The sequence below is a fragment of the Palaemon carinicauda genome, chromosome 42 (genome assembly GCF_036898095.1).
Source record: "Palaemon carinicauda isolate YSFRI2023 chromosome 42, ASM3689809v2, whole genome shotgun sequence".
NCBI lineage: Eukaryota > Metazoa > Arthropoda > Malacostraca > Decapoda > Palaemonidae > Palaemon > Palaemon carinicauda.
The window spans coordinates 57,613,702-57,628,701 of record NC_090766.1 but is presented as its reverse complement, the minus strand read 5'-3'; the positions used below and the strand labels follow the sequence as shown (position 1 = coordinate 57,628,701).

General features: G+C 39.8%; 1 protein-coding gene across 1 annotated transcript in view; it reads right to left on the bottom strand.

Annotated features, from left to right (window-relative positions):
• The window catches only part of LOC137633192 (solute carrier family 2, facilitated glucose transporter member 5-like), an 82,923-nt gene extending 68,945 nt beyond the window's left edge, over window positions 1–13,978 (bottom strand). The window contains exon 1 of the mRNA XM_068365347.1: window positions 13,620–13,978. Within this exon, the coding sequence (XP_068221448.1) occupies window positions 13,620–13,685 (66 nt within the window). The 5' untranslated portion in view covers window positions 13,686–13,978. The remainder of the gene's footprint in view (window positions 1–13,619) is intronic.
• Window positions 13,979–15,000: the final 1,022 nt, after the last annotated feature.

Below are 15,000 nucleotides of genomic sequence, written 5' to 3'. Positions count from 1 at the left end.
CATTTCCTCACTGGGCTATTTTCCCTGTTGGAGCCCTTGGGCTTATAGCATCTTTCTTTTCTAACTAGGGTTGTAGGAAAGGTAAACGACCCCCAAGGGAAGAATAATTTCCGAAGAATTAAATCCTCCTTGTAATATACGTCACAGGCTCTGAGTCAGGGGAAATGATTAGTTTAGCTCTATCTCTCTCTCTCTCTCTCTCTCTCTCTCTCTCTCTCTCTCTCTCTCTCTCTCTCTCTCTCTCTCTCTCTCTCTCTCTCTCAAAATTTTGTTACCCAATGCGCATGCAGGAAGGCACTCACGTGCAGCCAGCGACTGGGGGTCGCATGACTAGAGAGCCGTGTGTATTGATTGCCGTCAAAGTAGGATATGGTGCAGGACTCACCTTTAAGAGAAGGATGTTTTTTTTCGGGGATTTTGACATAATGATATTAGTCGATTAGGGGAATTCTAATCAATATAAAGTAAAGGATTTCGGGGAAGTCTACTTTTTATTATGGTTGTGGGAAAGATTGTTTTCCTTTAGAAAGGTACCTGCACTTATTTTTGGTGTAGGTATTCATCATCATCAAGGATGTTAGAAAATCTCAAATCAGTCAATCAATCAATCATCATCATCATCATCTCCTACCCCTATTGACGCAAAGGGCCTCGGGTAGATTTCGCCAGTCGTCTCTATCTTGAGCTTTCAAATCAGTATTTCTCCATTCATCATCTACTTCACGCTTCATAATCCTCAGCCATGTAGGCCTGGGTCTTCCAACTCTTCTAGTGCCTTGTGGAGGCCAGTTGAAAGATTGGTGAACTAATCTCTTTTGGGGAGTGCGAAGAGCATGCCCAAGCCATGTCCATCTACCCCTCACCCTGATCTCATCTGCATATGGCACTCTAGTAATATCTCTTATAGTTTCATTTCGAATCATATCCTGATATTTTTCTCCCAATATCCTTCTGAGGGCTTTGTTTTAAAATCTGCTAAATCTGTTGGAGTTTATTTCATTGCCATACCACGACTCATGTCCATACAGTAGGGTGTAGGTATTAAACCACAAGAATTGAAAAAAAAAGACAATAAAAAATTACACAATTACTCCAACCAAGTTGAATGAGAGAGAGAGAGAGAGAGAGAGAGAGAGAGAGAGAGAGAGAGAGAGAGAGAGAGAGAGAGAGAGAATTCTTCTTCATTCTTAAGCATCAGCTTTGCTTGTGGACGTAAAAAGAGTAAGATTACTCATCACCATTTACGTCACTTACCCCCAACACTCATACACACATACTCGTCTCCCTCTCTTCCGTTCAACAGGACTTCATACGCTACGCATTCAATTTGTACTGAAGTTTCTTCCATAAACTTAATATTAACTGAATTACCTACTAATCCTATATCGTAATACCGGTTTTAGTATACACAAGCGAGTCTTTATCACCTATTGTTATCACTAATGTACGTGACCTGTCAGAAAATGAGGTCTAAATATTTAGAGATATGCAGACACACGACTAACATATGTTCAACCCTTCCCACCACCTCCCCCCTTTCCTAATTACAACCCGCTGGTTTGGCAATTTGTGGGATAGTGTGGTTTCCGAGCCGATCTCTTGGGTATCCCCTCTTACCAGGGTATGACTAGTCTTTCTCCCCCTGAGCGTGACAGGAAAGAAATATATATAATCATATATTTGTGTGTATATATATATATGTATATATATATATATATATATATATATATATATATATATATATATATATATATATACGTGTGTATATATGTATATACTGTATATGTGTGTATGTGCATATATATAGATAGATAGATAGAGATAGATAGATATAGACACTTGGTCTGTATTATATAGAGGAGACATTATTATTATTATTATTATTATTATTATTATTATTATTATTATTATTGTTATTATTATTTCTATTATTGTTATTATATATATGTATATATATATAGATAGATAAATAGATAGATAGATAGATATGGCACTAGGGCCTCCAAGTGCCAACAGTGCACCTTATCGTAGACATTATTTGAGGATCTTTTTAGCGCCCATTCGACCCTTAGCTGCACCCACTTGCTACCCTTCTACTTGACCTCCGTTCCTGCCTTTTCAATCACACTGTCTGACCTCTTTTCATCTTAATAGTGTAACTTGTGGGTTTTCCTCAACGCTGATTGGCCTTCCGGGCCCCAGCACATTCCCATCCTGGAGAGAGAGAGAGAGAGAGAGAGAGAGAGAGAGAGAGAGAGAGAGAGAGAGAGAGAGAGAGAGAGAGAGAGAGGATGACAATTACCTCGTCGTTACAGTAGATACCCAGGGCAGAGAGAGAGCTGCCCTGGGTATCTACTGTAACGACGAGGTAATTGTCATCCTCTCTCTCTCTCTCTCTCTCTCTCTCTCTCTCTCTCTCTCTCTCTCTCTCTCTCTCTCTCCACCCTAAGTGCGACCTCCAAGGATTACCTCCTGACACACCTCGCTCCGAGGAACTGCACCTTGCCACACCCTTCTTCTTGGCAAATAACCAAACAGCTAGCTTAGGTATTGATGGCAGAGATGGCGGGTGGCGATAAAAACAAGAACTCACCGCGCAGAGAGGGTGTGACGTGGTGAACTTAATCGACTGTATCTGATATGCCATTCTTATTATTTTTTTTATTTTTTTTTTTATTTTTTGGTGGGGGGAAGGGTTCCTGCCTGATCCCTCAAGTCTGGTCCAAGACTCGAACGCGGTACCTAAATGTTATCATTCATTCCATTCGGTGAAAGAGTTAACATTTAATAACTGACTAACATTTGGATTTTATCAACTGCATTGATCAGTTCTAATATTTTAGAAAAATAAAACCATTGTTCTCTAGTCTTGGGTAATGCCATAGCCTCTGTACCATGATCTTCCACTGTCTTGGGTTAGAGTTCTCTTGCTTGAGGGTACACTCGGGCACACTATTCTATCTAATTTCTCTTCTTCGTGTTTTTTTTAAGTTTTTGTAGTTTATATAAGAAATATTTATTTCAATGTTATTACTTTTAAATTATTTTCTTTATCCTTGTTTCCTTTCCTCACTGGGCTATTTTCCCTGTTGGGTCCCCTGGGCTCATAGCATCCTTCTTTTCCCTCCTGGGTTGTAGCTTAGCAAGTAATAATAATAATAATAATAATAATAATAATAATAATAATAATAATAATATCATATTTACAGGGAGTAGAAGATTGAGTCGGATCTCTTACTAAAAATAGAAGAAACGCCTTGAAAAGGACGTGTAACTCTCTCTCTCTCTCTCTCTCTCTGAGGCGAGTAGAGGTGTCCACGTGCAACAACCACCTCGCGTCACGTGATCCAGTCTGAGTTCATCGATCGGCTAGCGTTGGTCGTTGGCCTATCTGAATTCAGCGTCAACGCCTCGTTGGTTCTGGATGCCCGATGGTAGAGTCTCCCCTCGTTTTCTGCTAGAACAGAGTCGCCCTTCCCGGTATGATCTTTGTATATTAAACATTCTTTATATAAAAGAATAAACTGAGTCTCATGTGCGAGTATTCGTCACGCCATTTAACCTCCTTGCTCATGACGTCAGGGAGTCATCTCAAAGGCTTTTCAAACGTTTTGAGAGTTATTATTATTATTATCATTATTTTTAGTATTATTATTACTTACTTACTAAGCTACAGCCAAAGTTAGAAAAGCAAGACGCTATAAACCCAAGGGCTTCAATAGGGAAAATAGCCCATTGAGGAAATGAAATAAAGAAACATAGAATTGTGTACCTGAAAACCATGGCTCAGAGGCTATGGCGTAACCCAGGATTAGATTACGTTTAATTATAACAATAGTTCGAATGTGTCTAAAGTCACCTGATGACGAACATCGTATTTGTGTGTGTGTTTGTGTGTATGCATAGATGTACAGTACTATATGTAATTTATATGTATGTATAAAATTAATTATATATACAGTATATCTGTACATACAAACATATATATATATATATATATATATATATATATATATATATATACAGTATATCTGTACATACAAACATATATATATATATATATATATATATATATATATATATATATATATATATATTTAATATATATATATATATATATATATATATATATATATATATATATATTTAAATATATATATATACATATATATATATATTTAAATATATATATTTAAATATATATATTTAAATATATATATATATATATATATATATATTTAAATATATATCTGTGTGTATGTATACATGTATATGTACAAATACCTTGATTGCTGAGTTCCAAGCCCCTGTATTTTCCGCCAGAATCCTCCTCCCCCCTCCTCTACGCAGTGGCTCCATTAAAGAGGATGGATCCACCCCCTTTTTATTTCATGAATCGATCAGTCACGTCTTCGGCATTTCACTGGATCTTCATGACTTTCGTGATTAAAGATAATTGCAAATTGCAATGACACACCTTCGCACAGGTTCACAATCGTCCTCAAGAGTTCTATTAGGTACTGCATTGCAGACAACTCGGGACAGTAAGTGTGCTCTGTACAGTTAAAAAAAATATTTTTAATCGGAAAATCTCCGTAAAAAATATACTGTTCTCAGCCATATTTCAGTAAAATACAGGCGACCATAATTTTAATATACTTTGTTATTATCTTTTACGGATTGGTGACCTTAATATCACTCATAACGTCAATATATCCGTTTTTAAAACGATGAAATTCCGGCAATAAATGTTGCCAGGAATTTACCGTTTTTACTGCAAATTTTGAACAGTCTAGTCAATGATATTTCTTTATTGTGACTTTCGATTATTTTAAAATAACAGGTCGGATAAGATCGTTGTCTAACGGACATAATGGTAACCTTATTGATTACAGATGCGCCTTTACTGTTCTCGTAAGAGGGAAGGTTGTACCTAAGGTCCACCTCTCGCGGAGCACTGTAAGCATTACTTGAGGATCTTTGTAGCATTCCTTCGATCCCTAGTGACGTTTGCCTAGTGCCCTACTACTACATCTCTCTCTCTCTCTCTCTCTCTCTCTCTCTCTCTCTCTCTCTCTATATATATATATATATATATATATATATATATATATACTGTTTATATATGTGTGTGTGTTTTTTTATGTGTATATATACATAGTTAGGTGGATTTATGTTAAGAATATACTGCCATATGCTTTTTATTAAAATATTAAAATGCAATTCCATTGTTGAACTAATGTTCAACCAGTGATTCGAAGTACGTGTCGACACCAAGTATTAAATTGAAAAACGTAAATGCAATTTTCGTCTAATCCTAAACCACAACTTTAAGATATAAGTATATATTCATATATATGTGTATACATACATACATACATACATATATATATATATATATATATATATATATATATATATATATATATATATATATATATAACCCTTTCACTTTACAACATTCATGAACCGGAAAAGAAAACAGAATGATTGACATTTGACAAAAGCTGACGTAAATCACTTCTAAATGTCTTCCTCTAGCTTTAAACAAACATGAATCGGTACCTTAGGGTTATTAAAATCGTCTACGAAGAGATGTAACTAATGGAAGGTGATTGGGTAAGTCAGCCTCTGGCTTTTATAGTTGAAAAATGGGAAAGCAAACGCAGTGGAATGTTTTAATGCAACATATATGCACACGCACAAGGGCACTGACAGACATGAGACAGCATTATTCAAATTTGCGATAGGTTTTACTTTCCTTCTTTTGTTGGCCAAAATGAGGACTTGGTTGTTTTCCCCATTGGATATTATATATTTATATATATATATATATATATATATATATATATATATATATATATATATATATGAGCCGATCGTCGTTTAGTGTTTGGTTTAGTGTTAACGGATTTCCCTTTGTTAGAGAAGGACGGTTACGCTGTGGCTTGGGTGGCACTATGAAAATGACGGTTGTAAGCTTGGCGTCACCGAAACCTCTCCAGATTGGTTGTTATGAGACTTTCGGGTCAAAACAACCAATCATTGATCAGGCATCGCGATGCCCATCTATGGGCGATGGGGAAATTGCCCATAGGCGTCAGTCTGGTTTCGGAGGTCTAGTGAGTGTGTCACGTAAAGAGTGGCAGGTGCCAACATGTGTGCCAACCGAGTACCATTTTTCTGAGGGCTTTTCCTTAGTAACGTAACGTAAACATAATTAAGGGCGCCCATGTGAACTTAAGAGAATACAGCATGTGTAAAATGATTAACTCGGCTATTATTTGTGCATGAAATCCCTCTCTATTCATGTTTCCCAGAAACGGTTTGAACCCCAATACGACCCAGATCGGGTCATATTAAATGGTGTCAGGTGTGGGGTATTAACAGATTAACGTCTGTGCTAAGTGATTTTAGCCGACGTGAGATTTTCAAAAAAGTGGAAACAAAAGATAATAGTGGTAATGGTTAACACGAGAAGTTCGACGTCGAGTGGCAATGGCGGAGCGAGGGGAGAAACGAATTCTGTAGCTATGGTAGACACGGTACTCGGTGGAGAGATTTTGGGAACGGGCGCACCGATATACATACAAACACTCATGCGCGAAATGGCGGAAATACGTAGATACATGCAGAAAGATCAGAACAATAGAGGTGATATTACAACCTCAACTCGGTCGGAAATTGACGCGGGACCTCCTTCGATAGAACCAGTACGAGCGCGTGATCTTCTGGTACCAACGATTCCGATTGTCGAGTTCAATGATTCCCACCCCGCTGAGGGATACTTTTCGATTGAAGCCTTCTTGGGGGTCGTAGAGGATGCTACTGCAGGATGGTCCGATAGACATCGGATTATACTGACCAACCAGAAGATAACCAGAGCAGCAGCTGGCAAGATACTAGGATGGAGGGATCGGCCAATGGACTGGAAGTCTTTCAAAAACGAACTCCTGAAACGGTTTGCCCTCTCTGAAACTGAGAAGACGACCCTATGGCAGAAGTACCAGCCAACCTTGTGGGCAGGAGAATCCCTTTCGTATTTCGTCAAACGGATATCTAGAGATTTAAACAGTTTCGCTCCGGAAGGCTGCAAGAACCCAGAATGGCGAGAAAGATATTGCAAACAGAAACTGATGGAAGCGCTCCCCTTGTCAGTTACGGCCGCCCTACAAGTTCCCGGGCAGTCCTTGTACGATGTCATTCCTACCGTACAGGCAGCACTGAGCGTATACAGGGAACGACGAGCAGAGGGAGGGGCGAACCAGTGGCCGACATCCATGATAGCTGCAATCCAGACGTCGAGGCAGCCCGACACCCAGCCGGCTTCGACAGCCTCCCAGGGGGGGGGGTGCCCGTAGCAGTGGACCTCGAAGAGGCAGAGGTCCGAGAAGTGGGGGTGCAGTGAATGGCAATTGTTGGAACTGTGGGGGAAGGGGGCACCTCCGGGCTGTATGCCCCTCCGTCGAGCAGCGGCGGTGTTTTGGATGCCATGCCACAGACCACCTACTGAACAGCTGTCCAAAAAACGGCGTCGGCTCAAGGGATCACGTTCCCCCTGCACCAACAAGAGGAAGGGGAAAACGACACGGGGTGGGGACCAAGGGTCCTTCGGGCCGTCTGTCCGAACCGCCAGGACCAAAGACAGAAGAGCCAAGGAGTCAAACGTCACCCCCCAGTGTGACGTCGGGGGAGGCCAGTCAGTGCCCCAGCCAGCAGTAAGGGATACCCCCAGGCCAGCGAGCGCGACTCCCCCGGGAGTGCCAGAGGGGGTTCGGGAGGTAGAGCAGCCGCCTCCCACCGCCGCTCCCACACATGCAAGTAGGAATGCGGTCCCCGTTCTTAGAATAGAGCTGGGATCGGGTGTGCAACGCGCTCTGCTTGATTCCTGGGCCAGCGTATCTCTTATGGAAGAACATTTGGCGACGGATGCCATACAAACGTCGAAGGAGTGCCTGGTGTTGAACACGGCTGGGGGTCACAAACTGATGACCCGACGTATTGTTAGACAGCGATTCCTCCTTCAAGGTCGAGAAGTGACCCATACCTTCTATGTCATTCCGACATTAAATATGGGGGATATTCCCATTATCCTGGGAATCGATTTCATCAAGGAGAAACAAGTGACAATACGGGGCCCCGATGGGGAGGGGCTGGAAGTAAGGTGGAAAGTGGGACCAGGAGAAGAGACAGAGATACCCGTTATGGGGGAAACTCGGCCTCGAGTTAGGGTCGCCCTTACTGCTAAGGGGATAGCAGGGGCGATTCCTGCCGGGCCGGAGGCAGGTGAATCAATACCCCCCTCCTCCCTCTACTCCCTATCAGTGGCACCCGCACCGGAAATGCGCGAAGGTGATTTAGTGTACGTAAAACCACATCAAAAGTGGCAGGATTTCATGTCTCCAGAGGTCACCACCGTTACCGAAGGAAAGGTTGAAATTCCCTTTATAAATGTAAGTACCCAGTGGTTCCACTTAGGCACTGAGTCGGTCTGCGACCTTGAGTTATGTTCATTTGTGACAGCCGAACGGACACTGGCGACCTTGTCTTTCCATGGTCAAGGTCCCGGTGGGGACAGGCTGAGAAAGCTCCGTCAAACAGCTATTGGAGCGACCCCAATTAATTATTATAAGAGAGTAGGAGATATTGTAGAGAATTTTGCAGACATAATTGCAGTTGGAGATTAAACCCCAGGGAGAATTACTAAGTTTCCATTTAACATCGAGACTGGCAGTCCCCCCCCAATTCGTTCTAAACCTTATAGGACTCCCGTCTGTCATGTAGAGGCAATTGAAAGAGAAATAAATAAATTAAAAGATCAAGGTACGATTCGAGAAAGCGAGTCCCCTGGGCCTCTCCAATTGTGATGGTTCGTAAGAAGGATGGTTCTTTTCGGTTATGCGCAGATTATAGGAGGATAAATGCTGTTACCAAGGATAATGCATACCCTTTGCCCTCTATTGAGGAACTGTTACTTAAAGTCAGGGAAAGCAGGTTTTTTTCTACTTTAGATTTAAAGTCCGGGTATCACCAGATTCCCTTAGATGACGAAAGTAAAGAAAAAACGGCCTTTATCGCAAATGATCAATTGCTTGAGTATAATTATCTCCCTTTCGGATTAAAGAATGCTCCTGCCCATTTTTCTCGTGTGATGATGTCTGTATTAGCTTCATTATTAGGACATAGTGTTTTTGTCTATTTGGATGATATAACTGTAATTGGGGCTACGGCAGACGAGCATGAAAAAAATCTTATACAAGTGTTAGAAGCCTTGAGACGTCAGGGGATGAAGATTAATTTAGACAAATGTAAATTTTTTCAACAAGAAGTAGAATTTTTGGGGCACATAGTAACACTCGAAGGCCTAAGGCCTTGTGCCGATAAAGTAGCTGCAATCAGGGAATTTCCAGAGCCAAAAAACGCTAAGGAAGTAGCCAGTTTTCTTGGGCTCGCTGGCTATTACCGTAAGTTTATACAGAACTTCGGTCACATAGCACGACCGCTAGATTCATTGAGGAAGCGGCCCGAATTTCAGTGGGGAGAAAGAGAAAAAGCTGCTTTTCAGACATTAAAGAATGCACTCACGAGCGACGAACTTTTGGCTTATCCAAGGTTCGATCGGCCGTTTTTGGTAACGACCGACGCAAGTCAGATCGCGATCGGCGGAATCATTTCTCAGGTTGATGATGAAGGGAATGAGAGGCCTATTTGTTTCGCTTCACGGGCTTTAAAGGGACCAGAGGTTAGGTACAGTACCTTCGATAGAGAGGCATTGGCAATTCTATGGATGCTGGAGAGACACCGCTACTTCTTGCTTGGGCATAAAATTGAAATAAATACAGATCATCGGCCGTTGCGAGACTTGTTTAAAAAAGGGGAATTAAATAATCAGCAAGCTCGGTGGATTGAGTGGTTGTTAGAGTTTGATATTGTAAATTTCGAGCATATTGCGGGGAAGTCAAATAAAGTAGCAGACGCTCTCTCCAGGACCGCCATAGCGGCAGTAACAACTAGGTCGGCAAGGCGGAAGGAAAAACAACAGGAGAGTTCGGGGTCAAATGCACCTGTGGGAGGAGCGCATAGAAAACGGGAAGATCTTGGCAACTCTAGTGCGAGAGAGAGAGAGGACGAGAACTGTCCGGAGGATATGAATGTTGGGAGTTCCATGGGGGGAACTCAGAGAGAATGCCCCGTGAATGAGTGTGTGGTCGATTTGTATGGCTGGAGTGTGGGTGAGCTTGTTGCTGGACAAAAATCTGAAACTTGGATCGAACAGGTCAAGAGGTGTGTGAGAGATGCGAGTAGCAAGCTTCCGGATTTCTTGCGCATGCGAAGAGATGAGTTCTTCATCGAAGACGATATCCTATTTTATAAATATGAGAAGAGACCGGGAGATATCCGATCTCGCGTTGTTCTTCCTTCCTCTTTGATAGAGAAAGCCATCCATGTAATTCATGTAAGTCCTTACGCAGGACATGTAGGTATAGAGAGGTCCTTGAGAAGGGCCAGAGAGTCATTTTTTTGGTTAGGGATGAAGAAAGACATTGTTAGGTTAATTAATAAGTGTCATGTGTGTAACACTATGCGGAACCACAACCATGTGATCCCGAAGGCCAGAACATGGTCAATAGTGCCTGTTAAATTTAATAGAGTGCATATGGACGTCCTGGGTCCATTCCCCCCCGGTGACGGGCAGTTTAAGTACGTGTGTGTGTTTGTAGATGCATTCACACGCTTCACACACACGTATGCAATGGTGGACAAAACCGCAGTGTCGGTTGCGAAGGCGTTGTGCTCCTTCATAGTGAGGTACGGATGTCCACGTACATTGATAAGTGACAATGGTAGAGAGTTTGTGAATGAAGTGTGCAAGGGGGTAACCCAGATCATGAAAATGGATCATTTCACTATCGCCTCTTATCGGCCATCAGCAAATGGGCTCGTTGAGTCCCATAACCGAGAGGTGACAAATATTTTAAGGTATTTTGTAGGGGACAACCCAAACCAGTGGGTGGAAATGTTGCCGTGGGCGGAGTTCGCCCTAAATACGGCATATAATGGCTCTATTAGGGATACCCCATTTTTTATGCTTTTTGCGCAGGACCCTGTGTTGCCGTATACCGTTGTCATGGACCCCCACACCCTGCCATTATACAACACAGAACAATATCGGGTGATGATGTGTAATTTGGCTCGGAGAGTGTTTCAGATAACCCAAAAGTACTTGCTGAGGGCCAATGAGAAGTATCAGACGAAATACGATCAGCGTTTCCGAACGCGAACGTCTGATATATAGATAGGGGACAGAATCTATCTGAAAAGGTTGAAACCGAGGAAGCATAAAGTGGAAGCCTCATATGTTGGACCGTATCATGTAAAAGAAATTAAAGCCGATACGGCGGTCATCCAACACATCCGGACCAGGACCAAAGGCGAGTATCACCTTTCGCATATGCGTCCGGTCCGAGAGGACAACTTGGTGTGGTATTTGAATAAGCCGGTACCACCTTACCCCGGGCTACCTGGCTACTTGGGGGAGGAAAGTGAGGAGGAGGCCCGAGCATGTGTCAGTGCCATACTTAGGGCACGAGAGAATGCGAGAGGACATGGGCCTTGAGATAATGTCTACCACGAGGTGATTGAGGTCATAAAAATCAGGTTTCTTTTACGTATGTTCATTCCAAGTGTATTGTGAAAAGATGTTTTAAATTTTGTTTCCATTTTTTGGTTTTGTTCTAAGCATATCACGAGTATATCATTCATCATACTGAGAAATTTCTGTTGCATTTATGTTTATGTTGAAATTAATTCAAATTTCATTATTTTGTGTTGATACCAATTTTGCTATTACCGATGTTTTTATGTATGTTTTTCCATTTTGTTGTACTGTATTTGAAAAGAAAATTCATTTGTCTCTGTGGAGGTTTTCGGTGCTATTACAGGTAATTGCTAATCATGGGTTGAAAATTGAACATCATTACTTATGTTTTTGTTTTCAGGAGGAATAAGATTGCTCGGTTATTGATAAGTGTTTTTCTTTTTTGTTATTATTCACTGTTTGGATTTGCTCCTTGTTGCAGTGTCACGGATGTGTTAGAAATGGTTTTCTTATGATGGTAAATGTGTCAAAGAGTGCTGGGATTGTAAGTTATTCATTTTGATTTCTCTTAATTTTTTGTCATTTTCTTTATTTTGTGTATATAATGATTTGTCGGTTCATATAGAAATTTTATTGCATTGGAGGAACTGTTGGTAAAACATTATTATTTTTCTGATTTTGTGCTCCAAATTTCGGTGATGATGTATTAGACCTGAATTTTGTGTTTCTGTATGACCTATTGTGGGCGTGACATTCATCTTTGTGTAACTTGCAATTGTAACACGCCAACCGGCCCTCTGATTTTGATTTTTAATTTTAATTTCTGCATGCACCCGAAGAGGATGGTACTCAGCGTCAATGTAAAGAGAAACGAAAGTTTTTTTTTGTTTCAGTGGGGAAAAAGAAAAAAAATTGAAAAGTTTCATAAAAAAAAGATAGGAAAAAAAATTGTTTTGAGAAAAAAAAATCTGATAAGTGTGAATTTTACGGGACGTAAAATCTGGGAAGGGAGTGATGAGCCTATCGTGGTTTAGTGTTAACGGATTTCCCTTTGTTAGAGAAGGACGGTTACGCTGTGGCTTGGGTGGCACTATGAAAATGACGGTTGTAAGCTTGGCGTCACCGAAACCTCTCCCGATTGGTTGTTATGAGACTTTCGGGTCAAAACAACCAATCATTGATCAGGCATCGCGATGCCCATCTATGGGCGATGGGGAAATTGCCCATAGGCGTCAGTCTGGTTTCGGAGGTCTAGCGAGTGTGTCACGTAATGAGTGGCAGGTGCCAACATGTGTGCCAACCGAGTACCATTTTTCTGAGGGCTTTTCCTTAGTAACGTAACGTAATCATAATTAAGGGCGCCCATGTGAACTTAAGAGAATACAGCATGTGTAAAATGATTAACTCGGCTATTATTTGTGCATGAAATCCCTCTCTATTCATGTTTCCCAGAAACGGTTTGAACCCCAATACGACCCAGATCGGGTCATATATATATATATATATATATATATATATATATATATATATATTTATATATATATATATTTATATATATATATATATTTATATATATATATGTATATTTGTATATATATATTTATATATATATATGTATATATATTATATATATACAGTATATATATATATATATATATATATATATATATATATATATATATATATATATATATATATATATATATATATATATATATATATATATATATATATATATATATATATATATATATATATACACGTATATGTGTGTGTGTGTGTGTAAAGCCATCTCCTTGCCTGGGTGAAATTTTTTTGAATCAAGCAAATTAACCTTTAACGTGCAACGTTTGCAAGATAGGAAACACACACAATTGATTAAAAAATGCTTAGTCAAGGGACTATTGTGAAAATATTTATCGTTTCTTTTCCTCCTCAAAATAAGATATGTTTTCCTCCTCAAAAAACATATAATCTTTCGAAAATGGATATTTCACCATATGAATGGAAATCATCTTACCTCTTTGTTTCCTGACGATGAACCGTAGGGAAATCCCTTCTCTGGCAGGTGACCCTTTTCCGTCATTTCCAGGAAAATTTACGGAAGTTGATATTATTAACAAAAATTCAGTTGATCAAATTATCCCTTAATCTTCAAGTTGGTTTCCGATGTTCCTAGCTGCTCAGTATCGTCTGGTGAGATGGCGATAGACACACACACGTCCGAAGACATCCGTAAGCCCAGACACAAGTTCCCCAGAGCGGCTTGATACGAACACCCGCGCGAGTGAAAAGTCGATAGCTTACTGAGGCACTGAGTCTCTCCGAGTCTGACTGTCTCTGACATGCGTCTGGTGGCGTTGCCGCGTTGGATAGTGCAGCCACTGTCTGCAGCAGACTCGATTTCTTGCAACGCGGTTGCCAGATGGCACTCTCCGGAGAGTGCCAGAGAGAGGATCATATTGCCTGTAATGTGTTTTATGTTATTTTCAAGAGGGGTTATAGTATGGCGATTTCGTCAAGTGATGTATTATTATTATTATTATTATTATTATTATTATTATTATTATTATTATTCGCTAAAACTACAGCCCTTGTTGGCAAAGCAAGATGCTATAAGCCCAAGGGCTCCAACTGAGAAAAATAGCCCAGTGAGGAAAGGAAATAAGGAAATAACGATATAAGAAGCAATGAAATATTAAAATAAGATATTTTTAAAACATTTACAACATTAATGAGTATTTCACCATTTGAATGGAAATCAGCCTATTAATGTAACTCACATTTTCGGTGAAGAAATTTCATAGGATTTTGTATGCAGCAGTGATTGAATTAATTAACTTATTAGAGCATAAAAAGAAAAAAATTATCTTTATATGAATAAAATTGAGGTTAACATTGCACTTTACATCATACCAATACTTAACTTTCTGAACTATTCTCTTCCATGGTTAGCTTTAGATAATATATATATATATATATATATATATATATATATATATATATATATATATATATATATATATATATATATATATATATATATATATCATCTCCTCCTACGCCCATTGACGCAAAGGGCCTCGGTTAGATTTTCGCCAGTCGTCTCTATCTAGAGCTTTTAATTCAATACTTCTCCATTCATCATCTACTTTGCGCTGCATAGTCCTCAGCCATGTAGGCCTCGGTGCTTCCAACTCTTCTAGTGCCTTGTGGAGCTCAGCTGAACGTTTGGTGAACTATTATCTCACCAAGAGAGAATATATATATATATATATATATATATATATATATATATATATATATATATATATATATATATATATATATATATATATATATATATATATATATTTATATATATATATATATATATATATATATATATATATATATATATA